Source organism: Quercus lobata, chromosome 4 (genome assembly GCF_001633185.2).
Source record: "Quercus lobata isolate SW786 chromosome 4, ValleyOak3.0 Primary Assembly, whole genome shotgun sequence".
Taxonomy (NCBI): Eukaryota; Viridiplantae; Streptophyta; class Magnoliopsida; order Fagales; family Fagaceae; genus Quercus; species Quercus lobata.
This window is the reverse complement of record NC_044907.1, coordinates 28,621,214-28,647,055: the sequence shown is the minus strand read 5'-3', so window position 1 is coordinate 28,647,055 and position 25,842 is coordinate 28,621,214. Positions and strand designations below refer to the sequence as shown.

Here is a 25,842-nt window from a genome sequence, read left to right as displayed (position 1 = left end):
GGAGATTGTTTTGCAGTTTTCTTTTCCATGACAAAGGGTTGGATGGTCAGGACCAGATTGAGGGCTACTAGCCCAAGCCATCAAGGAAGCAGAGATGCTTCAAGCAATCCCCAACGCGATCGCCAATCTGCACCGATCATGCAGACATCGTCTGTTCAACATGTGCAATCTATGGCGGCTGCAACGGCGAAGTTAACTTGCCAAAACCAAGAGTTAAGAATGAAGATTAATCTGAGAAGGCAGACACGTGAGGAACGTGAAGGAGGAGGACAAACACAGAGTCATGATGATAGAGAAAATACAGAGATTGGAAGTCAGTTAAGAGGCACCATTTCATGAACGGTACCACACTTAAAAGAAGAGATGGACCAAATGAAGAAAATCATGGAGGAAATGAAAGAGAACATGAGAAGGGCAAACCCTATAGAAGATTTGGTCCACAGAACTGATTTCTCCTTTACGGTTTCCATCAACGGTCACCCACTACCATCAAAGTTCAAGTTGCCTTCCCTGGATTCGTATGATGGAACACGTGACCCATTTGATCACATTGCTACTTTCAAGACAACAATGCACCTTTAAGGGGTCCCTAATGAAATCATGTGTAGAGCCTTCCCTACCACCCTCAAAGGTCCGGCACGAGTCTGGTTCAGCAAAATACCCCCGAATTCTGTAAGTTCTTTCGAAGAGTTGAGCAAGTTGTTTGTTAATAATTTCATTAGGGGACAAAGACACAAGCGTTTCTCGTCCAGCTTATTGACCATAGAGCAAGGGGAGAATGAAAGCCTGCGCTCCTTCATCACTCATTTTAACAGGGAAGCCTTAGCTGTGGACGAGGTGGATGACAAGCTACTCTTGGCGGCCTTCCATAATAGGGTTAATTCTGATCTATTTATCCACAAGCTATATGAGAAGGAGCCTCAATCCATGGCTGAGCTCGTCCATTCGACTCAGAACTTTATGAATGCAGAAGATGCGATCATAGCCAAGAAGAGGAAAAGAGCTGAAAGGATGGAAGCGCACCCAGCATGCCACTCAGAACAAGGCCCTCGTCCAAAGAAAGGACGGACATAAGACAAGAAGTAACGAGATAATAGGAAGACAGGTCCCTCGAGAAGAAGTCAGAAATACACGCCCCTAAACGCTCCACTTGATTAGGTGCTCATGCAAATCAAAGATGACCCTTCTCTAAAATGGCCAGAGAAGATGAAAAGAGATCTCAATAAGCGCAATAAGCGCAATAAGAATAAATATTGTCGCTTCCATAGAGACCATGGGCATGACACAGATGAATGTTATGACCTGAAGCAGCAAATCGAGAATCTTATTAGACAAGGAAAGCTGAGGCACTTTGTTAGAAGCGATCATAAAGATGAGAAGTTGAAGGGAAAAATGGAAGAATCTTCCCGGCCCCCACTAGGAGAGATAAGGATTATCATAGGAGGAACCTCGACGGGGCAATCTTCCAAGTCAAAGAAGACATATCTCAAAGTGGTGCAAAACGTCCAACTCTTTGGACGATCACCAAGGACGAGATCAATGGACGAGCCGGCTACTTCATTCACCAACGAAGATGCTGAAAGGATCCATCACCCGCATGACGATGCAATTGTCATTACTCTGTTTATTGCAAATTATACAACCAGGAGAGTGTTAGTTAACAATGGAAGCTCAGCAGATATATTGTACTACCCTGCCTTCCAACAGATGAGGCTTATGCGGGATCAACTTCATCCAGTGTGCTCACCATTGATAGGGTTCGGAGGAATGAAGGTGCAACCCGTAGGCACCATTACATTACCTGTAGTGGTGGGATCATACCCGCAACAGATAACTAGGGAAGTCAATTTCCTTGTGGTGGATTGTTCATCCTCATACAATGCTATTATTGGAAGACCAACTCTGAACAGTTGGAAGGCGATAACATCTGCCTACCATCTATCAGTCAAATTCCCTACGGAGTACGGGATAGGACAAGCACAAGGAGATCAGTTGGCAGCTAGAGAATGTTATTTAGCCATGATGGCTTTGGACGAGCAGGTGCAGACGATGAGTATTGAGGAAAGAAGGGTTGTTCCAGAGCCCACGAAAGTGCTGGAAAATGTTCTTTTGTAAGAAGATGATCCCGAGAATTCACCAGAATTGGAACAGGTATGAAGGAGAAGGTAAGAAAAGACCTCATCCAGTTCCTGAGAAAGAGTATCGATGTTTTTGCATGGAGTCATGATGACATGCCAGGAATCGATCCAAGTGTAATCACTCATCGATTGAATGTGTACCCCTTTTCTAAGCCTGTTCGTCAGAAGAAGAGGGTGTTCGCTCCTGAGAGGGATAAAGCAATCAAGGAAGAGGTTCAGAAACTGACCACAGCACAGTTTATTAAGGAAGTCTATTACCCGGATTGGTTAGCCAATGTGATGATGGTGAAGAAAGAAAATGGCAAGTGGAGAATGTGCGTAAATTTCACTAATTTGAACAAGGCTTGCCCTAAGGATAGTTATCCTTTGCCACGCATTGATCAATTGGTGGACTCTACAGCTGGCCATTAGTTGTTGAGCTTCATGGATGCCTTCTCAGGATATAATCAGATAAAGATGGACGAAGTTGACCAGGAAAAGACCTCATTTATTACCAGTCAAGGTTTGTTTTGCTATAAGGTGATGCCCTTTGGTCTAAAAAACGCAGGGGCAACTTATCAAAGGTTGGTTAATCACATATTCTGTCCACAGATAGGGCGGAATATAGAGGTCTATGTCGACAACATGCTTGTGAAGAGCCTAGACGAGGGAAGCCACTTGGACGATCTACAGGAAACCTTTGAAACACTTAGGCGATATAAGATGAAATTGAACCCAAGTGAATGTGCATTCGGAGTATCATCGGAAAAATTTCTGGGGTTCATGGTTTCGCAAAGAGGAATTGAAGCGAATCTAGACAAGATCCAAGCTATATTGGACATGGAACCACTAAAGAATATCAAGGAAGTCCAATCCCTCACTGGGCGAGTTACTGCTTTGAACAGGTTTGTTCCGAAAGCCACAGACAAATGTTTACCTTTCTTTAAAGTCCTCAGGAAGGCATTCGAATGGACGGACGAATGTCAAAAGGCCTTCTAAGATCTGAAGGACTATCTCACTACAGCTCCATTATTAAGTCCGTCCGTGCAAGGAGAGGAACTGTATCTGTACTTAGCGGTGTCTCCACATGCCGTAAGTTCAGCGCTAATTAGGGAGGAAGGAAAAGTGCAAAAACCCGTGAACAACACTAGCCGAGCACTCAAAGGAGCAGAAGGAAGGTACCCACTGATAGAGAAGTTGGCTTTTGCACTAATAACAGCTTCTAGAAAGTTAAGACATTACTTCCAAGTTCATGTCATCAGTGTCATGACGAACCATCCGCTCAGGAAGGCAATGAACAAGCTGAAAGCTGCAAGACGATTGATTCAATGGGCAGTCGAACTTAGTGAATTTGACATTCGATACCAACCGAGAAATGCAATAAAGACCCAAGCCTTGGTAGATTTCATTGCAGAGTTCACTCCAAGTTATGAGGACTTAGGCGGAAGAGAGGACAATAAAAAATGGGTCGTCCACGTTGACGGATCGTCTACACTGCATGTTGGAGGTATAGGAGTTGTTTTGCAGTCACTAGAAGGAGACAAATTAAAGCACAAGGTTCGTTTGCAATACCAAACCACTAATATTGAAGTGGAGTATGAAGCCTTTTTAAAGGGGTTGGAGTTGGCTAAATTTGTAGAAGCAGACTCAATACTTGTCTCAGGAGACTCTCAGTTGGTCATAGGCCAAGTAAATGGGACATGTGAAGCTAAGGAAGACAGAATGAAGAGATATTTAAAGAAGGTAGTACGTCTTGTGAAGAAATTCAAAGAAGCTGATTTCATTCAAATCCCGAGGGAAGAGAATGTGGAAGCAGATACTCTTGCAAAAGAAGCCTCTGTGAATGAAGCAATGGACGAGTTGGATGAAGTACAATACATGCCAAGTATAAACCTTCCAGAAATGCTGCAGATAGAGGGTGATGAAAATTGGATGACCCCAATAGTGTCATACTTGAAGGACGGAAGGCTTCTAGAGGAGAAGGACGAGGCCAGGAAACTCAGGGTTAAATCAGCAAGGTACATCCTTACAGACGAAGTGTTATACAAAAGAGGTTTTTCCCAGCCTCTCCTAAGGTGATTGACTCCAGATGAGGCCAATTACATGTTGAGGGAGGTTCATGAAGGAGCATGTGGTAACCATTCAAGAGCCAGATCACTCGTCCATAAAGTCATCCTTAGTGGATTCTATTGGCCAACCATCCAAGCTGATGCTAAGGCATATGTTAAGGTATGTGATCAATGTCAGCGCTTCAGTAACATTCCTAGACAACCAGCAGAGTATCTTACGCCAATGATGGCCCCTTGGCCTTTCGCGCAATGGGAACTGGATATTTTGGGGCCCTTGCCAACTGGAACTTGGCAAATGAAGTTTTTGGTGGTAGGAATAGATTACTTCACAAAATGGGTGGAAGCCGAACCCTTGGCAAAAATTACACAACAGAATGTCAAGAACTTTGTCTGGAAGAACATTGTATGCAGATTTGGGGTACCTAGGGTACTAGTGTCTAACAATGGACGACAGTTCAACAACACACCTTTTAGGGAATTTTGTGAACAGCTTGGAATCTCCTCACCCTCCCACCCACAGGCCAATGACCAGGCAGAAGTAGCAAACCGATCCTTGTTGAAGATCATCAAGACTCGGCTTGAAGGGGCAAAGGGAGTATGGCCAAATGAGTTACCGGGTGTTTTGTGGGCTTACAGAACTACAGTGAGAACTCTTACAGGGGAAACTCCTTTTAAACTAGCCTATGGAAGTAAGGTAGTTATACCAGCAGAAGTACATATGGCCAGCCACAGGGTGAGGAAGTATCAAGCTGAAGAAAACGAAGAACAGCTCTGTCTTAACCTTGACCTTATGGACGAGGTGAGGATGGATGCAGAATAGAGAACAGCAAGGTACAAAAATCTTATGGCAAGACAATATGATGCCATGGTGAAGCCCAGGCGCTTTAATATTGGGGATCTCGTCCTGAAGAGGGTTACCTTGGCAACAAGAAACCCGGCCTACAGGAAACTGGTGCCAAATTGGGAAGGACCTTATAGGGTTATCAACTGCAAGAGGCAAGGATCCTACTATTTGGAAGTTTTGGATGGACGGAGGCTAGAACACCCTTGGAATGTTGAGCACCTAAGAAAATACTATCAATAAATGCTGAATCTGGACGAAAGTGGCCACGGATGAGATACCTGGACGAGTGGAAGTATTCTCGTGTTTGTTTGTTTACTACTACTATGTGTTTTAAGTATTTCAATAATCCCCTAGAATGTACATTAGTGTTTTCACTTTTGTGCTATTCATGGACGAGTTGGTGTGTATTTTTAATTCCCTAAGGCACTAGCTCTCGAGCATGTGCCATGCTTGTGGACGAATGTTTGCATAAGTTTGGATTTTCAGATATATATATATGATGTATTTTCAAGTATATTGTATAGGAATCCTTTATTTTTTGTATATTCATTCAGAGTGATCAACAAAGAAGCAAACAAGCATGGACGAATGAAATCCTTGGACGCAAGGATGTATCGTCCATAAGCTTTCCTTAAAGGAAAAATAAAACAAGGTATGTCCGTCTAAAGCTTAAGACGATATGAAACTTGAGAAATAATCGTCCAAAACATGGACGAACAAAGATTGTGCAAAAGCACAAGCCCATAAACGAATCTAACCAGCATAACAATCCAATGCATGGACGAGAAGTTGCTGGGAACAGTTTTATCAAGGACGGAAATATGATCGTCCCTAAATTTGAATAACGAATAAAAGCTAGCCAAGAAGAACGTCATTCATAGACAAACTGCACTTGATAGCTAAAGGATTCAATTTGCTCTATTTCGGTGATGTAATAAGAAATTCACCCATATACTCAAGACGAGGCAAACTGATTTCCTGAGTGGACAAACCACACAGCCATTAAAATGATATGAATAATGAAAATAAATTTCATACATAAAGCTGGAAATTTATGTATTCAAACATAATGGAAGGTGAAAATAGAAAATATTCATTTGTTCATAGTATTTAAAGAAGGGTGGACGACCCACGTCCAAAAAACCCTTAAAAGTTATGAAAATATAACTGATTGTATATAAGACTCGTCCATAATCTTAGACGAGATAATTGTACTTGGATAATCTTGAATAAAAGAAGCAAGAACAAAGCCCAAAACAACGGGCACTTCCAAATAAAAGTAAAATAAATTTTCTAAGGAAAATGTAATCACTTGGGTAAGCTAGTCTTGGGGTCGTCTTGAGTCACTTCATTGTTAGCATCGTCCATTATGTTGACGTCCTCAGAACTCGTCTACAACAAGGAGCTTTCATTAGCAAGTGGAAGCTTGAAAGAATCAAAGTCCAAGTCAGGATATGTTTTCTTAGCGTCAGCACGAAAATCCTCATAGCCAGCTGCATAGTGGCTGTCTAGACGATTCTTGTACTCGTCAGACTTCTTGAAGGCTACTATGGCTTCTTCACGTGCTTTCTCTAAGGACGAGACAAACTCAGAAACTTGTCCTTCGAGATAGACGATACGAGTATCTTTTTCTATATTATCAGCTTTAAGCTCCTCCACCTCGTTCTTCAGCTTTGTCTCACTTCCTTGTAGACAATTAAAATCTTTAGTCAACCTAAGAACCTCCCCCTTTTTTAGCAAAATTTCATTGTTTAGCTCCTTAGCTTTGTCCTTAGTAGTCTTAGCCTCTGTAGCGAGCTCCTTAGCCTGACAGGTTGCTGTATAAAAGTTTGACATTGCCTGCGTATGGACGAAGGAGAGTTAGACATCCTATTCAAAAAAAAAAATATATATATATATATATATATATTTTTTTTTTTTTTTTTTTTTGACAAGCAAGGACGAGGGAAAGACTTACCTTAAAAAGGTCATAGATGCCAGAACGTTCAAATTCTTTCACTGACATGTTGTAGCATTCATTGACTTCATGCTCAGTGACAATTCCTTTGAACGTCCTCCATGCGTAGCCCTCGTCCAAAACCAGGTTGGAAGGACGATCAGATGGCTCTGACGAATTAGGCTTACGAGAAGCTTTGACTGGAGGGGGAAGAGGATCAGTCTGGACGGGATGGACTGTTTGGACAGGCTCCACATCCACCGAAGGGTCGTCCAGGTTCACCGTTGGAGGTGTAAACTTGGGAACCTTAGGAAGAGAAGTCTTACCAGGCTTTTGCTTCTTGGGGCCTCGACGACTTGGAAGGTCGTCCAGGTCCACGGTACTAGATATCGACTTAGACTTTCTCTTCCCTGTCTGGACGGAAGTCACTTGGACGACTGGTAATGCAATTAGGGGTGCAGTAGCATCTTCGTCCCCACTAGTTATTGTTTTTTCTTTGTTTTCCCTTATTGTAGTTATCCCTGCGACGAGGAAAATCAAATTTTAAGAAAAAAGAAAAGAAAAAGAAATGACATGAAATAAAGTGGATGATACTTACTTCAACGGGTAGTCTCTTCATGACTGAGATTTTTAGCAGTAGGTACTGGGCCAAGCCCCCAAGCTGCTAGACAACTGAGAGTAACCAAATCATGAAAAGTTCTCCCAGGGAAGGTACGAACCTCGTCTATCCGATCCAAGTAAAATTTGTCCAAACGTGGATGGATAATAGCTGCATTACCAAGAGAAAGAGTTAGACGATTGAAAGATAGAAAACATGTAAAGAAAAACAAAATAAAATGGAAAGGAAACATATCCTTAGGAAGAAGACGACCTAAAGGACTGGTAAAAGGTGGGAAGGGGGGATTACCCACATCAGCTGGGTCCCCAGCCCAATTTCCAGAAATAATAAAAAATTCTTTTTTCCAGAGCCAGTCAGACGAGCTACGGCCCTTTATTAAACTGTAATAACAGCCCCTGGGAGAACTGGTAAAAACCAGTAGATTTCTTTATCTCCGAGGGCTTATAACAGTAAAGGAACTCGTCCACCTTAATTGGACAATTCCCTTCCAATGCCTCACGCCATAACACTTGCATAGCGACTATCGTCCTCCAACCATTAGGGTTGAGCTAGTTAGATCCAATACCCAACCTATGGAAGAGGTCTCTGCAGAAGAAATTTAGAGGAAACCTAAGGCCAGCTAAAAGGTAAGAAGTGTATACCCCTAAACTAGAGGAAGGAGAACAACACCATTCTCCAGCCTTGGGTAGACGAGGGTTAAGCTCCCTAGGAATTTGGTATCTATCTACAAGAGTTTTTAACTTGGCAGTGTCTAAGGTGGATGCTACCTCTGGGGCACAACTATAAATGACATCCTCCTCGTCCTCTTCCTCGTCTTGAGGAGGGCTAGGTGGCTGTCTGGATGAGCTTGCCCCAGATCCAGAAGCCATCCTACGTTATAGTTCCTGAAATTCCTCCAAGGGAATGCCAGGAACCCCAGACGAATAATGCTCGTCTGAGGAATCGCTACAGGACGAGCTACCTACACTACTCTCATCACTACCCTCACTCCCAGAAGAATCGTCCTGGTACTCGTCTATCTCCTTCTCTAAACTACTAGACGAAGACATGGTTGAAATGAAGAAAGATTTAAGATGAAAGCCTAAAAAGAAAGAGAAAATACCTGATGGAACTAGGAGGAGAGCTAGACGAGGCTCTTGGACGAGATGGCAGAAAGGAAAATGAGAGGAAAGTGAGGGGCATGAAAGAGAATGCACTATTTATAGGCCCCAAAAACAGTGTCAGTGAAACGACGTGCGCCACTCAAAAATTGATGCGTGGCAATTCCTTGGGGAAACGAGATCGACACAACTGGCCAACCAATAGCTTCGTGACACATGGCTCATAAAAGTAAAACTTGATTAAAATCATATAAACACACGTTAAATCACGACAATATCCTAGACGACCCTTTGAACAAAAGGGCAACTGATAGGATAGTGTAAAATTAGTCCATCTCCAGTTCGTCCATAAGGATCGTCCAGGGCCATTAGAGCAAGCAAGATCAGGAATCACCCAAGGACAAGAAAAGACGTTCATGGACGATAATATCGCTCATGAACAAAGAGGTCTCCCATGGATGATGACTAGGTCGTCCATGGTGGTCGTCCGTGGACGATGATCAGATGTCCAGGGACAACCAAATCGTCCATACAATGGATGGACGAACGCGCAACACTTAGGAAAACTTTCAAACACTTTGGAACGGTTATTAAACCCATAACTATCTCCATGAGTTCCTCGAATAAATTAACTTCCCTTAGCGGTTACAACTTCTGTAGCCGTTAAGGAAGTTATGTCCGGACTCATTGGCTTCTACGAATCCTGAGGAAGTTATTGGGTGAATAACCGTCTTCAGGGTCTCTATATAAAGGGCCGGTCTGAACATAACAAGGGTAAGAACATTCTGAGACTTGACTCCCAAAAAGTTGAACTCCTTTCCTGCGAGAGACTAACTTTGCCATTGGAGGGTGTTTGGCCGGTCAACCCCGGTCCCCTTTGATTGCGTTTTCACTTTTGTAGGCCTTCCACAGTCACCAGTAGCCCACCGAAGCCGGAGCGTTCAACCTACTGATTTTATACGTTATCAAATTGTATAATATATGAAATGGAGAGAACTTTGATGTAATTTTTTTTTTCTGTTCTCTTTTATTTTTTTCAAAGCATTATTATCTAGAACATTAAATATCCCTTATTAACCAATTCTTTTACGCAATATTTGTTTTTGTTTACAACACATTATACAACTTTTTTTTATACAATCTAGAGTTTAGGAAAATGATAAGTTCTCTTAAATATTTATATATATATATATATATATATATATATGTATTTATTTAGATATGTTTTTTGAGTTTATCTTAATTAAGTCTCCTGATTATTGTATCAATACCATAACTCGGTTCCCAACAAATATTATTGGTTTTGCCCGTGTTATAACAAAAACTTAAGAACGCTAAAAATATCAGATGTCAAGAAAAGATATGTTTTTTATTAGAATAAATCTAACATATGTAGTGAGGATATTAATGGCCTATTGGGTTTGAATTTTTCAAGTGGTTTAAAAAAATACATAAAAATAATTAAACTTGATTTATATCTTTCTTGGTTAACCCAAAAAATAAAAAAGATAATATAATTTTTAATGTGAAAATTCCATAATATTTATAACTAAAGATACATACATAGAGGAGGGAAAAAACATCGAAAAAGCAAAATCAAACAGACCCATGCAAATTTGTAAATAGATATAGCAGCTGTCCCACGACAGTTTTATGGCATAATAATACAGAATCGGAACATGCTAGACGTCTTCTGAACTTTATTTTTGATACAACTGATGGAAATTCAAACTTAGACGCTTCCTGAATTTTTGGGAATCTCCTCTCTACATTTTATGCAGAAATTCCCACTTCTACATTTGTCACACAGATTCTCTTGTTCTGAATTTTTAATCTCTTGTTCTTGATCTGCATATGCTTTGGACATATAAATCAAAACTCGTAGCACAAAAGGCAAAGCGGCTGCTATGAGGATGAACCGAAATCTATAAGAATAATCAGCTGGCGTGACAGCAAATATGGCCGATGCGTAAGTTGCAAGCATTGAAGCTGTGGCAATCAATACTTCTAACTGGAAAGGGAGGTTATATGTGAGAGACATAATGACAAGAACCGAAGTGGAAAGTGCCACAGTGTTACAGATCAAGAAAACATAGAAGTCGGCTTCTCGAGACGCATAAATGGCCGTCCCTGCTTCATGTTCATCACATGAAGGGTCTGGGCCGTCTGACCAATTCCCTCGAACAAGATTTCGAAGACATGAATTGATATTCCCTCTCATAGTATCTTGCCAAACACCACCAGGAGGGTTAACCCCAGCTTGAAAAGTGACTGCAGCAATTAGAGTGGCAACTACCAAGAGAATGTTTCGGACTTCGCCTTCTATGTCCTTTGGGTTAAATTTGAAGGCTAGGAAGCAGCTCTTGCTTTTGCTAAATGGAAAGCAGCTAGCCATTAATTTTCCTCAAGCAATAACAATGTATCAATGCTTGTGTTGTGTACCTAGACTTATATCTATATATAATAGAATGAAAGTTATATGTTTGTCTCTCTCACTCTTTGATAGTTCACGAGCAATGATAGGAGTACGACTACAACTTTTATAATGATCAATTTTTGTCACAATTTCACCATTCATAACTTGCCATATAAATAAATTATAGCAAAATTTATTGTGTTAGCATTTTCCGATTGTCCACTTATCTTTTCCTTGGGCCCAAATGTTGGCACATTATCTGAACGCGCATACTGTAGATTGGTATACGTGATTCACGTGGGTTGCATGTCCATCCTTATCTATTCTGGGGTTTACGTGTTCACCTACGACTCAAAAGTTTATTGCATAATGTTATTAACTGTACGGTAAAGTTAGAAATCTATAAAAATAAAAAGAGTTGATGTACTTTCTATGATAGAAAATAAAGAAGAGAAAGAAAGATCGTTCTGTACAAGCAAATTAACCTGCAATACATTATTATTATTTTTTTACCTCTGTTGTTTCGTTATATTGAACATGTAGAGGGAATTTTTTTTTTTTTTTTTTTTGTTCACTCTTTCTTCTTTTCTTTTCTTTTCTTTTTCCTATCTCATTAAGTTGAAAATTTTCTCTTTATTTTACAAGCAAACCTGCAATACATCATTGTTACATTTATCAGCTGCCAAAAATTAGTGGAATTACATCCTCGTTTGGCAAAAATTAGTGTGCATAATTCATAGGGACCACTAAATTTGACTCACAAAGCGTAAAGACAAACAAGTGGGCTATTAAATAATAGTGAGTGGACGAGCATGATCTAAAGCAAGGAAAACAACAGCTATAAAGTGCAACAAAAGGAATCTAGTGTTTTCTAATTATGCATGCACTTACTGCTCAGGGAAAATGACATTTAACTTTAATTTTTGAAGTATGTTTCAAACTATATAGCAAAATACTATTGTTTTTTAATTTGATATTATTGATGTCAAGTTTTGCGTGGAACTCGACATTAGTAATGTCAAGTTCTATACGTATTTTTCTACTTGAATTTTTTTGAAAATTTTGTACAAAATTTGACAATAGAAATGTTGAGTTCTACTTTAAAATACCCATATGTCGAGTTCAAAAAAAGTAGTATTTTGCTAAAGTAGTTTGAAAAAGGGATTATTTGACTATATAGGTGCAGTTTGGATAGAGCGTTGCGCGACTACGTCTCAAGTTTTCTGCTTTTTTTTTTTTTTTTTTTTTATTATTCTCCCCAGCAGCAATTGTTGACCCGGTCCTCTGTGAACAGTGCATTTGTGCACTGTTCACGGGTCCCACAAACTCCATTTTTATCAACTTTTTCATTTAAAATGGGTCCCACAGCACTATTCACACATTTAAAAATTATTTTGCTACAGTGTTTTTAGTTTTCAGTTTTCAGTTTCAACAAAATAAGTTCTATCCAAACAGACCCATAGTTCAAAAATTAAGGTTATTTAGCCATTTTTCCCATCTAAAGACCAAAAGTCTTGGACACAATTTTTGTCACTACCATCATATATGTGATTATAAGTGATAAAGAAAAAGTAATGAGTTTATCTGCATGTGATAATTCATCACTCACAATTACACATATCATCAAATTGTGGCAAAAATGGTGGCAAATGATATGGTACTCAAAAAACTTGTCTAAAAATTGCTCAATAGTGCAGTATGTGATGCATGAAAATTATATTTTTGTGCTCAATAGTGCTAATTAATTGCGTACAGAAGGAGTCGTTAACAAACACAATCAAAAAAATTTTGAGATTATGTTCTACGGAAATTAGATAATCATTTTGGGATCTAATCTTGCTAATCAGTGCAATTCTCATCATATTTAGGGATCTTTGCTAATTATTGGAGATTATTAAGCAAATATTTGTAGATACTCAATTTTTTTTTTCTTCCAAAATGACACGCAAGAAGGACCATCAGTTGGAGAAATTTGTCTTTTCTCTTAGGTCATTAGGGATTCGATTAGTAGGGGAATCGAGTTTGTTTGGGGGTAAAACATACATGCCTTCTTTAGGGCCAACTAAAAAGTTTTCTCCCCAAAATTGGGAGAAAACTTGGTGGGGAAAATCTGATGGGTGAAGGACAAAAATGCCCATATGCAAGTTGCACATGGGCTTCAATACGTGTTGTGTTGTGTCGTGTTTTATTTATTTACTATATATTTAAATTCCAGTTTTAATAACTGTATTATTTTTGTTCTCATTCTTTTCTTTTTTTTTTCATTTGCTTTGCTAGGCTCCAGTACCCTTGTTAAGTGTTTCTTTTGTTCTCATTCCGGTTTTTTTTTTTTTTTAGATGTGATTTTTAAGACATGATTTTTATTTTTTTAATAAAATTTGGTGAATGTATTTTTTGAGGTTTTTCTTTTTTTTTTCTTTTTTTTTTGTTTTAATTGGGCATCATTTTTAACAAAGGTATATAAGTAAATTTATACAAACTCACTTTTTTCATCCCTTTACTTTTTCACTCCCAACCAAACAAAAAGGAGGGAAATTAAAATATTTTCTATCTTTCCACTTTTCCATCCTCCCACAATTTTCTATCCTCCCATTTTTCCACCCCTCTAATGAAACGGACCCTTAGTCCCATATGAAAGTGGTATATTGTGAAATAATTTATGTCCCTTGACTTATTCATTGAGAATAATTATACCAATGAGGCTTGAATGAGTTTGGCATATATTTTGTGTTCTTGTGCACTAGAGATGGAAGTCTATTGACATTAACCCCCCCCCCCCCCAAAAATAATATTCTATATGTATTATTTATCTTTATTAAAAGATTTCGCCTCCACAAAAATTTTAATCATCCCCCTCCAAAAGGAGGGAGAGAGAGAGAGAGATCTTTTGAACTCTAAAAAAATTTGTAGTATCTCATTAAATATTGATAGATTATACAAATTTTATAAAAGCTCAACTCAAATTTATTGTTTTTTGTGAAAATAATATTGTGATAATTCTTTAGTGGTTCTTATACAACTAAATTTAAGGCATGTGGCAAAGGAAATTATATTTTCAAATTCAAAAATTAAATACCAATTTGGTATGAGTAATAAATGTTGTCTAAGGAGTTTAGGCTTTGTTAACTCACGCTCAATAATGCACTTTTCAGACTATATTTTCAATATTCTTAGTTTTTATAATTTTCTTGAGTACTCTTTTTTATTCAATTTATTGTTATTTTTTAAAATATATTTTATAGTATTTTGTTGAACTTTAGGACAATGTACAAAGTCGCATGAGATATCAATTGAAAAGAAAATCGACTTTTTTGAGAGACTAAATTGGAATGATAGTTTTCTATTGTTATTTATTGGTCAAATAATTGTTATATATTCTTAGTAATTAGTGTATTACACAAGTTTTTTTTATTATTAATTATGAATGGTAAATGAAATTACTTTTTTCTAAATAAAATTTCAAATGTTTAAGAGATTAAAAGTTTCATTAAAGCAAAAGTTATCTCAAAACACATTAATAAAGTTAAGAATATGTTACAAATACAATATAAACTCTCAATTTAAATTCAATTCTTTATATAACACTTAAAGATCTTTCAATTACTCAATAATACTTATTCAATTTTATAAGAAAAATAGTACATAAGCCAAGCTTATGATGTTAAAAAATACATAAAAGAAATTAAATTAAGAATTTCTTCGTAATTTTAACTTAATTACCTCTCACAAAAAAAATATATAAAAAAATTCACTAACATTTTTAATCGAAATAACAAACATATGCATACCTCTGCATGTTTATTTGTGTTTGAGTTTCATACAATTTTAATTTGGTCCAAAAATTTGTCCAAAAATAAGTTTTGGAAAGAAGAGAGCAAATTTAATTGATTCTACTTTACCATGCAAGACGAAAGCTTGCCACATCAGTAGGTGACATAAGCGTTATGACGGAAAGGATCAACATTTTCTTTTCGGGTGGGTTTGGGCCTACATGTTACAATTATTTGACAGTCACATGTGATAAAGGAAAATTTATACTTTTTATATTGTAGATTAAAAAAATGTGTACAATAATTTTTTTTTTTTTTTGCAAATGTGTATAAAGTTGTTACATATTTGTTTAATCTATATATATCAACTATCAACTAGAGCATAGATTCTTCTCCTAAAAAAACAAACTAAAGCATAGATGTGCTTAATAAAGTGATGACGACATGAAAAAGGAGTTTAAATTTTCCAACTGGAGAGCACTTCCTCTTTTTTGGATAGTGAAATTTTCTTCAACATTCATTTCACACTCAAATGGCCAATTGGCATCCTCCAAATAAAAGATAGCATGTGATGTGCCATGCTAGCTAGTTAGAATAGATCTGTCTAGCACCAATAATTCAAAATAAGATTTGATATAGAATTCAAAATCAAATAGCACCGTCGAGTAAAAAATTTAAAATGTTTGGCCTATAGCATCAATAACTCAAATCAAAACTTTGTTAACTATCAAATTGAACCTATGAAAAATAAAAGGAAACGATCACACTTCAAATAGAACTAGTAATGAATCAAGATATGATATAGACCTAAAACCTACATATTTTTACCATAACTTTTTTAATAATCCTATAATATGTGTGATTATGATTAATAGAGAAAAAAATGATGATTCCATATAAAAAATGATGGTTTACCAATCACAATTGCACATATCATTAATTATGACAAATTCAATTGTCTTTTTGGGAACTAAATCTAAAACTCAATATCGACCCAAAGGAGATTATTAGCTATCGGTGTACCTCTTCCGCCTATAAGATAAACCAAGCAAAAAATTTGAGTAGCAATACACGTGTGTTGATATAACATTAATCTGTGCCCAATTGGCATGACATAAAACATAGCAATATGTGGCATACATCCAACAATAGGGTAAGATCAAACTGTAACCATGTTTTAAGAACCAGAATTGTCAAAGATTGAAAAAGGGTCTGGTTTCCAATTTTTACTGATTTTTGTCCGTTTTACCCGACCGGTTTAGACATAAGCAACATCAATTTCCAAGGAATTTATTGTTATCATACTATCCCTAGTTCCTAAGAAGGTTTGGGGTGAAGCAGCTTTCACCATTGTGTATGTAATGAAATGAATAGAATTCCCTCCTTAACCGCCATTGGTGGAATTTCACCTTTTGAGATGCTCTACAAAATTCCTCCAAATCATTCTGAACTTCGCTGTGTTAATTTCGCTCCATTTGTTTTGTCCTTCTCCCCAAAGTTGAAATGAAAAATTATCTAAATGAGCTACTATTTATGTGTTTTTAAGCTATGGTATTGGGGAAAAAAAAGGACATTAGTGTTATATATGTTGTTCATGTTGTCAGTTAATCTATGACATCACTATGCACAGTCCATTTTACAGTTGTCCTTTGTTGTGCGTGGGATAATGCATAAAGGACTATTATTATCTTGTTCATCTAAGCTCGAGTTTAATGCTTAATCTGTAGTTGTTTACTCCTTAACTGAAGTAGAATATTGAGCTTTAGCTTACGCTACTTAAAAAGTTATTTGGCTTCAATGTTTACTCAAAGTGATAAAGGGATTTTTTTCCTAGTCTTACTCCGCTTTATTGTGATAGCAAGGTCATGGTCTAAACAACACATAATGATGTATTTCATAATCGCACCAAACACGTCAAGATAACATGACATTTTTCGTCACTGCATGCGTGAAGGAGTCATTGTCATGCCTTTCATTACTTCACACTTACAAGTTGCAAACTTTTTTTTGATAAAGTCTCAATCCGCCACTCACCTTCTCTACTTAGTATCCAAATTAGTTACCACCAGCAAGTGTTGTGCAGCCATAGGAAGCCCTGAAAAGACCTCATCACGACTAAGTGTCAAGAGGTCACTGGTTTGAGTACTAGTATTGACTCATACTTCCTAATATGCAGAAATTGTGTTAATAAGATCAAATAGTGGCACATCTTGTGTGCCGGTGGTACTCACGAGCTTATCAAAAGCCCAAATGACAATATACCATGAGGTGTGGAGCGATAATTACACACAATACATGCGAGCTCCCTTTTTCATTTTTTCTCAAAACAAATCCAAATTTGTTTGAGAGGTGTTAATTCACAATAATATTTTTTTATTTTTTTTATTTGTGGAATAGGCGGATAGGTGGCCAATTAGGGTCATAATATTTGGGCCAGGGCTTTTGTAGATTGTAATTGTGTTTCAAACCCTAGTGATGATAATATTGTGCCGTTATCATAATGTTTCTGTTTGCACCGTTCATATATAAAAGCTTATGTGAAATATATTACTTGTCCAAATGTTTTTTTGCTAGGTGTTTGGTCCTCCCATTCGATAGAGTCTCCCATATGATATTTATAGTTTTACTTTGAAATTCAGCCTCGTTGGATACTCGTGATCTTATTCCTACTCAAGTTTTTTTTGTTGTTGTCCGGTTTATGTCCTATAACACATTAACACTGCAATTTATTAAAAAAAATAAAAAAATAAAAAAAGGCATGTGTGTTCCGGAAATTTGATTATCTGTTCTAACTTGACTTTCTTAAATGATAAAAGGGTCATTTAAAAAAATAAAAAAATAAAAAAAAGGCATGCACTTTTCAGAAATTTCACTATTATAGGTCATGTTAATGGGTGCCCTTAAGACAATGGTTAACAATCCATTTTAGAAAAGTTTTGATATCACTTTTGTAGAAAATAGAAAAAAACTGTCAAAACATTAATTGTTTTTTTTTTTCCCATAAAAATTTTCTTTAAATAGATTATTAATCATTGCCTTAAAAGTATCCGTTAGCATTTCCCTAATATTATTACTTATTAATTGTACGGAAACATTAGAAATCTATAAAAATAAAATAAAAATGAAAATGAAAATGAAAAGAGCTTACTTTCTATGATAGAAAATAAAGAAGAGAAAGAAAGACCGTTGTTTACAAACAAGTTAACCTGCAACACATCATTTTTTTTTTTTTTTTCCTTTTTTGGTTTTCCACTCCCTTTCTTTTCTTTTTCGTATCTCATTAAGTTGAAAATTTTCTCTTTATTTTACAAGCAAACCTGCAATACATTATTGTTCCATTTATCAGCTGCCAAAAATTAGTGGGTTACATCGTTGTTTGGTAAAAATTAGTGGAGAAAAAAGTGTGCATAATTCATAGGGACCGCTAAATTTGACTTACAAAGCGTAAAGACAAACAAGTGGGCTATTAAATAATAGCCAGTGGACGAGTTCATGATCTAAACCAAGGAAAACAACAATTATAAAGTGCAACAAAAGGAATCTAGTGTTTCCTAATTATGCATGCTGCTACTCTAAAGATTCAAAATTACTATTTAACTTTAATTTTTGATTATGTAATTAAACATCCCCTTTTCAAACTATGTAGCTAAATACTACTATTTTTGAACTCAATATTATTGGTGTCGAGTTCTATACGTATTTTGCTACTTAATTTTTTTTGAAAATTTTGCACAGAATTTGACAATAGAAATGTTGAGTTCTAATTAAAAATACACATATGTCAAGTTCCCAAAAAGTGGTACTCTGCTAATTAAAATAGTTTGAAAAGAAGGTTGGTTGGCAACATAGTTTAAAAATTAAGGCTATTTAGCCATTTTTCCCATCTAAAGACAGAAAGTCTTGAACAATTTTTGTCACTACCATGATATATGTGATTATAAGTGATAAAAAAAATAATAATAATGAGTTTATGTGCATGTGATAATTTATCAATCACAATTACACATCAAAATTGTAGCAAAAATTATAACAAATGGTGTGGTAGTCGTAAAATTTGTCTAAGAATTGATCAATAGTGCATAGTATTGTATTGTGTATGTGATGCATGAAAATTATTTTTTTGTGCTCACTAGTGCTAATTAATCGCGTCTGGAAAGAGTCGTTAACAAACACAACCAAGACAATTTTGATATTATGTTGCACAGAAACTAGATAATCACTTTGGGATCTAATCGTGCTAATTAGTGCAGTTCTCATCATATTTATGGATCCTTGATAATCATTGGAGATTATTATGCAAATATCTGTAGATACTCTTTCTTCTTCTTCTTTTTTTTCTTCCAAAATGACACTTGGGAATTAAGGACCATCTGTTGGAGAAATTGGTCTTTTCTCTTAGATCATTAGGGATCTTATTAGTAGGGGAATCAAGTTTTTTTGGGGGTAAAACATAAGTGCCTCCTTTAGAGCATTAGCATTGGTGGTGCCAACAATTTTAGCTTTTGGTACTACAAAAAGCTAATTTATCTATTTTTACCATCTCACTTTACAAAACACCCGACATTAGTGATTTTATTTTAGCATTCAACACATTAAAATAATATAAACAATACAATAAAATAATTTATCCACTAAAATAAATAACAACCACCACCAACACCACCCAAAATAAATCCCTAACCCAAAACCAAACAAAACTCAAATCCAAAGAGAGAAGAAAGGGCGACATGGGTCGATGATGGAGAAGAGATGGGTTGACTTGGGGCTTGGGGCTGCAGTGAGTGGAGGAAGAAAGATGGGTCAGCGTCTAGGCAGGGGAGTTGGACCGGTGAGGAGTGGAGGAAGAAAGAAAAAAACAATGAAAGGGAGAAGAGAAGGGCGGTGGCTTGGGTCAGCGGCAAGTGGAGGAAGAGGTGGGTCGGAGTTAAGCAGGGGAGATGGGTCGATTGACAGTTGGCCAGGCGAGATGGTTCGGCAAGGTGGAGGAAGAGAGAAAAATATCTAGGGGGAGTGGGTGAGAGAAGTGAAGACTAATGAGAAGAGAGAGGAGGAGCTACAATGGAGGAGCAATAGGAAAATGAGAAAAGAAAGGAAGAGAAAAAAAAATCATTTAATAATCTGAGCTACAATGGAGGAGCTGACAAAATATAGTTTTTTTGTTTAACATCTGAGCTACAGTGCACTGCCAAAGATGGTTGTGCATTGTAGCTCAATAGCCAAATATTTTAGCTTTTTCTCCACTGATGCAGCCCACTTTTGTTATATTTGGTTGCTAAATTTAGCAATTTGGCACTACCAATTCTACGCTCTTAGTCCCATGTGAAAGTGGTATATTGTGAAATAATTTTTGGCCCTTGAATTATTTATAGAAAATAATTTTACCAATGAGGTTTGAATGAGTTTGGCTTGTATTTTGTGTTCTTGTGCACTAAAGATGGAAGTATATTGAGATTCCCACCCCCCCCCCCCCCCGGCAAAAAAATTAATATTATGTATGTCTTATTTATCATTATTAAGAATTTTAAGAGCTTTCAAAAAAAAAATTAAGAGTTTGCCTCCCAAACCATTTGAACCCCCCCCCCCCCCAAAAAAAAGAAAAAGAGAGAGAGAGAGAGAGAGAGAGAGATGTCCCTTGAAATCTAAAAACAATTTGTAGTATCTCATAAAATATTGATAGATTATACAAATTTTATAAAAGCTCAACTCAAATTTATTGTTCTTTGTGAAAATAATATTGTGATAATTCTTTAGTGGTTCTTATACAATTAAATTTAAGGCATGTGCCTAAGGAAAATATATTTTCAAATTCAATTTATTGTTATTTTTAAAATATATTTTATAGTATTTTTAAACGTATGCATACCTCTGCATGTTTATTTGTGTTTGAGTTTCATACAATTTTATTTTGGTCCTAAAAATTGTCCAAAAATAAGATTTGGAAAGAAGAGAGCAAATTTAATTGATTCTACTTTACAATGCAAGACGAAAGCATGCCACATCAGTAGGTGACATAAGCGTTATGACGAAAAGGATCAACATTTTCTTTTCAGGTGAGTTTGGGCCTACATGTTACAATTATTTGACACTCACATGAGATAAAGGAAAATTCATACTTTTTATATTGTAGATTAAAAAATGTGTACAATATTATATATTTTTTTGCAAATGTGTTGTACATATTTATTTAATCTATATATATCAACTATCAACTAAAGCATAGATTCTTCTTTTAAAAAAACAAACTAAAGCATAGATGTGCTTAATAAAGTGACGACATGAAAAAGGAGTGTAACTTTTCCAACTAGAAAGCACTTCCTCTTTTTTGAATATTGAAATGTTCTTCAACATTCACATTCAAATGTCCAATTGGCATCCTCCAAATAAAAGATAGCATGTGATGTGCCATGCTAGTTAGAACGGATCTTTCTAGCACCAATAATTCAAAATAAGATTTGATATAGAATTCAAAATCAAATAGCACCGTCGAGTAAAAAATGTTTGGGCTATAGCATCAATAACTAAAATCAAAACTTTGTTAACTATCAAATAGAACCTACGAAAAATAAAAGGAAACGATCACACTTCAAATAGAACTAGTAATGAATCAAGATATGATACAGACCTGAAACCTACATTATTTTACCATAACTTTTTTAATAATCCTATAATATGTGTGATTATGATTAATAGAGAAAAAATGATGATTCCATATAAAAATGATGGTTCACCAATCGCAGTTGCACATATCATTAATTATAACAAATTCGATTGTCTTTTTGGGAACTAAATCTAAAACTCAATATCGACCCAAAGGAGACTATTAGCTATCGGTGTACCTCTTCTGCCTATAAGATAAACCAAGCAAAAAAATTGAGAAGCAATACATGTGTGTTGATATAACATTAATCCGTGCCCAATTGGCATCACATAAAACATAGCAATATGTGTATACATCCAACAATAGGGTAAGATCAAACTGTAACCATGTTTTAAGAACCAGAATTGTCAAAGATTGAAAAAGGGTCTGGTTTCCAATTTTTACTGATTTTGGCCCGTTTTACCCGACCGGTTTAGACATAAGCATCATCAATTTCCAAGGAATTTATTGTTATCATACTATCCCTAGCCCCTAAGAAGGTTTGGGGTGAAGCAGCTTTCACCATTGTGTATGTAATGAAATGAATAGAATTCCCTCCTTAACCGCCATTGGTGGAATTTCACCTTTTGAGATGCTCTACAAAATTCCTCCAAATCATTCTGAACTTCGCTGTGTTAATTTCGCTCCATTTGTTTTGTCCTTCTCCCCAAAGTTGAAATTGAAAAATTATCTAAATGAGCTACTATTTATGTGTTTTTAAGCTATGGTATTGGGGAAAAAAAAGGACGTTAGTGTTATATATGTTGTTCATGTTGTCAGTTAATCTATGACATCACTATGCACAGTCCATTTTACAGTTGTCCTTTGTTGTGCGTGGGATAATGCATAAAGGTCTATTATTATCTTGTTCATCTAAGCTCGAGTTTAATGCTTAATCTGTAGTTGTATACTCCTTAACCAGAATATTGAGCTTTAGCTTACGCTACTTCAAAAGTTATTTGGCTTAAAGGGGTTTTGTTTCTAGTCTTACTCCGCTTTATTGTGATAGCAAGGTCATGGTCTAAGTAACACATAATAATGTCTTTCATGATCGCACCAAACACGTCAAGATAACATGACATTTTTCGTCACTGATCACACTTACAAGTTGCAAACTTTTACATGATAAAGTCTCAAACCACCACTCACCTTCTCTACTTAGTATCCAAATTAGTTACCACTGGCAAGTGTGGTGCAGCCGTAGGAAGCCCTGAAAAATCCTGATCACAACTAAGTTTCAAGAGGTCATTGGTTTGTGTACTAGTACTGACTCCTACTTTCTAATATGCAGAAATTGTGATAATGAGATCAAATAGTGGCACAACATGTGTGCTGGTGGTACTCACAAGCTTATCAAAAGCTCAAATGATAATGTATCATGGGGTGTAGAGCGATGATTACACATAATACATGCGAGCTCCCTTTTTCATATTTTCTCAAAAAAAAAAATCCAAATTAGTTCGAGTGGTGTTAATTCATAATAATATATTTTTATTTGTGGAATAGCCGGATAGGTGGCCAATTAGGGTCATAATATTTTGGCCAGGGCTTTTGTAGATTGTACTTGTGTTTCAAACCCTAGTGATGATAATACTGTGCCGTTATCATAATGTTTCTGTTTGCACCGTTCATATATATATATAAAAGCTTATGTGAAATATATTACTTGTCCAAATGTGTTTTTTGCTAGGTGTTTGGTCCTCCCATACGATAGAGCCACCCATATGATATTAATTTATAGTTTTACTTTGAAATTCAGCCCCGTTGGATACTCGTGACCTTATTCCTACTCAAGTTTTTTTTGTTGTTGTCCGGTTTGTGTTCTATAACACATTAACACTGCAATTTATTATTTTAAAAAAAATAAAAAATAAAAAGAGAGAGAGAGAAAGAAAGAAAGAAAGAAAGGCATGTGTGTTCCGGAAATTTGATGATCTGTTCTAACTTGACTTTCTTAAATGATAAAAAAAAATAAAATAAAAATAAAAATAAAAAAAGGCATGCACTTTTCAGAAATTTGACTATTCAATTCTAATTTTTCCTCACGGAAAGAACCACAGTATCATTGAGCGACACGGTTCTTAACATAGTTCTTGAGTTAGGCCAAATGCTCGAGAACACCAAATATATATATATATATATATATATATATATATATATATATTTATCTCAAGCAAATTTTTCTTGTTACCAAAAAAGAAAAAAAAAATAGAGAATATATTTGGCATATGCAGCAAGGATATTAAGGACCTGGTTGGTTTGAATTTTTCAAGTGGTTTAAGTCATTATAAAAACTAGTCGCTAACCCGTGCGATGCACGGGATAGTTAAACAAAATTTATACACATTCACTTTTATTGGTACAATCATTTGAAAATAATTCTAACTAATACCCAAATGTAAGAGACACATTGACTTACTATTTAAAGTAGCCTTATGAAAAATTTACACATATTGTGCAACTGAACCTTAATTTCTCATCAACAATAAAAACATGGAAAGAAAATAAAAATTACAACAATTAATTCCATTATCTTTCATGCTATACTTTGTAATTGTACGGAATTAAGTCAACTCAATTTAAGTAGTTGTAATAAAATTGGCTTCTACTATTCTCTATTCTATAGAGATATGAACATATTGGATTTCTCAAACAATTACCGGTATTGCAATAAAATGATTTATTATTGAAAATAAGAAACAAAGAAAATCTGTCTATAGCTTAAGAAACACAATATACTAAAATTAAAGAGATAAAATTTTCAGAGGACAAAATATTATAGATAATTTTAGAAACAGATTATACACTTAAAAGGGTTAGTAATTTATAGCACTTACCCCCCACTGTTAGTATACAGGCACCAAGTGCGATCGTCGTAACCCTTTGAAAGAACCTTCCCCAATTGGACCCTATCAAAAAAAAAAAAAAAAAAAACCCAATTAACAAAATTGATCCAAAAGGGTCTAAAAAGCACACAAAATCAATTCAAAAAACAAAAATATTAGACAAAGTAATTACTTTCCGCTGCCAATGAAATCGTCTTTTATATTGCTGTTCCAAACTGCAACACTTATCTCTCTAAGGCCTTCAATTAATGAAAATACAAACTTCTCTTGGAATATAAAGAGAAATTAAAGGTGTTGAATTTGATATTTACGTTTGGAGAGAGAGAGTTTGCAAAATCTGTGGCTTTATATTTCTTAACTTGAGAGAGGGGTAAAGTTACTAGGGTTTTGAGGTGTTATAATATTTTTATTTTTATTTTTTATTTTTTAAATATTGTGCTGACGTGGAAAATTGTGGTGCCAGTAAAGATTTCGGTTTTATATATATATATAGATGATTAAATTTTATTTTTATCTGATTTGAATTAATAAAATGATGAACTTTTTAAAGTGAAAAATCCATAAAAGTTACAATTACTTAAACATGGAGGGAAAAGTAAAACACATTGAAAAAGCTGATCGGACATGCCCCAACATGCATGTATATTGCTAGAGCAGCTGTACCTCGACGGGTTATCATAATAACAAAGAAAGTGGCAAATGATAGAAGATTTCTTAACTAGTTGGAACTCAAACTTCTATACTTTTTGAATATTTGAATCAAACATCGTAAAGCAAAAGGCCCAAGAGAAGCTATTAAGATGTACCGATATCTAAAAGATTCATCAGGCGTGACAGCAAATACCGCAGATGCATAAGTAACAAGCATTGAAGCTGTGGCAAACCATACTTCTAAATGGAAAGGGAACCTATATGTGAGGGACATTATGACAAGAACCGATGTTGAAAGAGCCAAGGTGTTAGAAAACAAGAAAACATAGTAGGCTTGTTTTTGAGACGCATAAATTGCTCTCCCTGCTTTGTGTCCATTTGGACCATATTTTTCATCTTGCCAAACCCCTCCAGGGGGGTTAACCCCAGCTTGAAAGGTCACTGCAGCAATGAGTGTGACAACTACTAAGAGAACGTTTCGCGCATCGTTTGGCGAGTCCCTTCCTTCCTCATATTGGAAATATCTGAACCAGCTCTTTGGAGTTGGAAGAGGAGGGCTAGCCATTTTCCACAAGAAATAACAATGTACCAATATTCCAATGCTGGTGTCAAGGATTGAAAGAAAGTATATATATAGAGAGAGAGAGAGCAACTAGTAATATCTTTATACGCCCTTTGTTGTTGTTAATGTATATTATGTTATGGGCTTTAGGCCCAATTAGGTTACTTGTATAGCACACTGGTACTTGTACTACACCCTACTTGTACTGCACACATATGCCTCCTATATAAAGGCAGTGATGTATATTCTTTAATTTATGAAATACAATACACTCT

At 35.9% G+C, this 25,842-nt stretch overlaps 4 protein-coding genes across 4 annotated transcripts; 2 read left to right on the top strand and 2 right to left on the bottom strand.

Annotated features, from left to right (window-relative positions):
* The first annotated feature begins 1,164 nt into the window (after positions 1-1,164).
* On the top strand, positions 1,165-2,115 carry LOC115984984. Its single transcript, XM_031107960.1, has one exon. The coding sequence runs from the start codon at positions 1,165-1,167 to the stop codon at positions 2,113-2,115; it is 951 nt and encodes a 316-aa protein (XP_030963820.1).
* A 38-nt stretch (positions 2,116-2,153) lies between these two features.
* Positions 2,154-5,006, top strand: LOC115984983. The gene is made up of 4 exons (XM_031107958.1): positions 2,154-2,456; positions 2,730-3,022; positions 3,215-4,135; positions 4,823-5,006. Exons 1-4 carry the CDS (start codon positions 2,154-2,156, stop codon positions 5,004-5,006), a joined length of 1,701 nt encoding a protein of 566 aa, XP_030963818.1.
* Positions 5,007-10,270: 5,264 nt separating this feature from the next.
* LOC115988080 lies at positions 10,271-11,125 on the bottom strand. Its single transcript, XM_031111720.1, has one exon. It carries the CDS (start codon positions 11,078-11,080, stop codon positions 10,418-10,420), a length of 663 nt encoding a protein of 220 aa, XP_030967580.1. The 5' UTR covers positions 11,081-11,125; the 3' UTR covers positions 10,271-10,417.
* Positions 11,126-25,072: 13,947 nt separating this feature from the next.
* On the bottom strand, positions 25,073-25,570 carry LOC115984982. The gene has a single exon (XM_031107957.1). The coding sequence runs from the start codon at positions 25,568-25,570 to the stop codon at positions 25,073-25,075; it is 498 nt and encodes a 165-aa protein (XP_030963817.1).
* Between the last annotated feature and the right edge of the window lie 272 nt (positions 25,571-25,842).

What these genes read in the sequence shown, in the direction of transcription:
- LOC115984984 (XM_031107960.1), top strand. Translation starts at nt 1,165, where the DNA reads ATGCAAATCAAAGATGACCCTTCTCTAAAATGGCCAGAGAAGATGAAA.
- LOC115984983 (XM_031107958.1), top strand. Translation starts at nt 2,154, where the DNA reads ATGAAGGAGAAGGTAAGAAAAGACCTCATCCAGTTCCTGAGAAAGAGT. An exon ending in ATGGCAAGTGGAGAATGTGC is followed by an intron (nt 2,457 to 2,729) that starts GTAAATTTCACT and finishes TTCTGTCCACAG; the next exon opens with ATAGGGCGGAATATAGAGGT. An exon ending in CGAGTTACTGCTTTGAACAG is followed by an intron (nt 3,023 to 3,214) that starts GTTTGTTCCGAA and finishes ACATGCCGTAAG; the next exon opens with TTCAGCGCTAATTAGGGAGG.
- LOC115988080 (XM_031111720.1), bottom strand. Translation starts at nt 11,080, where the DNA reads ATGGCTAGCTGCTTTCCATTTAGCAAAAGCAAGAGCTGCTTCCTAGCC.
- LOC115984982 (XM_031107957.1), bottom strand. Translation starts at nt 25,570, where the DNA reads ATGGCTAGCCCTCCTCTTCCAACTCCAAAGAGCTGGTTCAGATATTTC.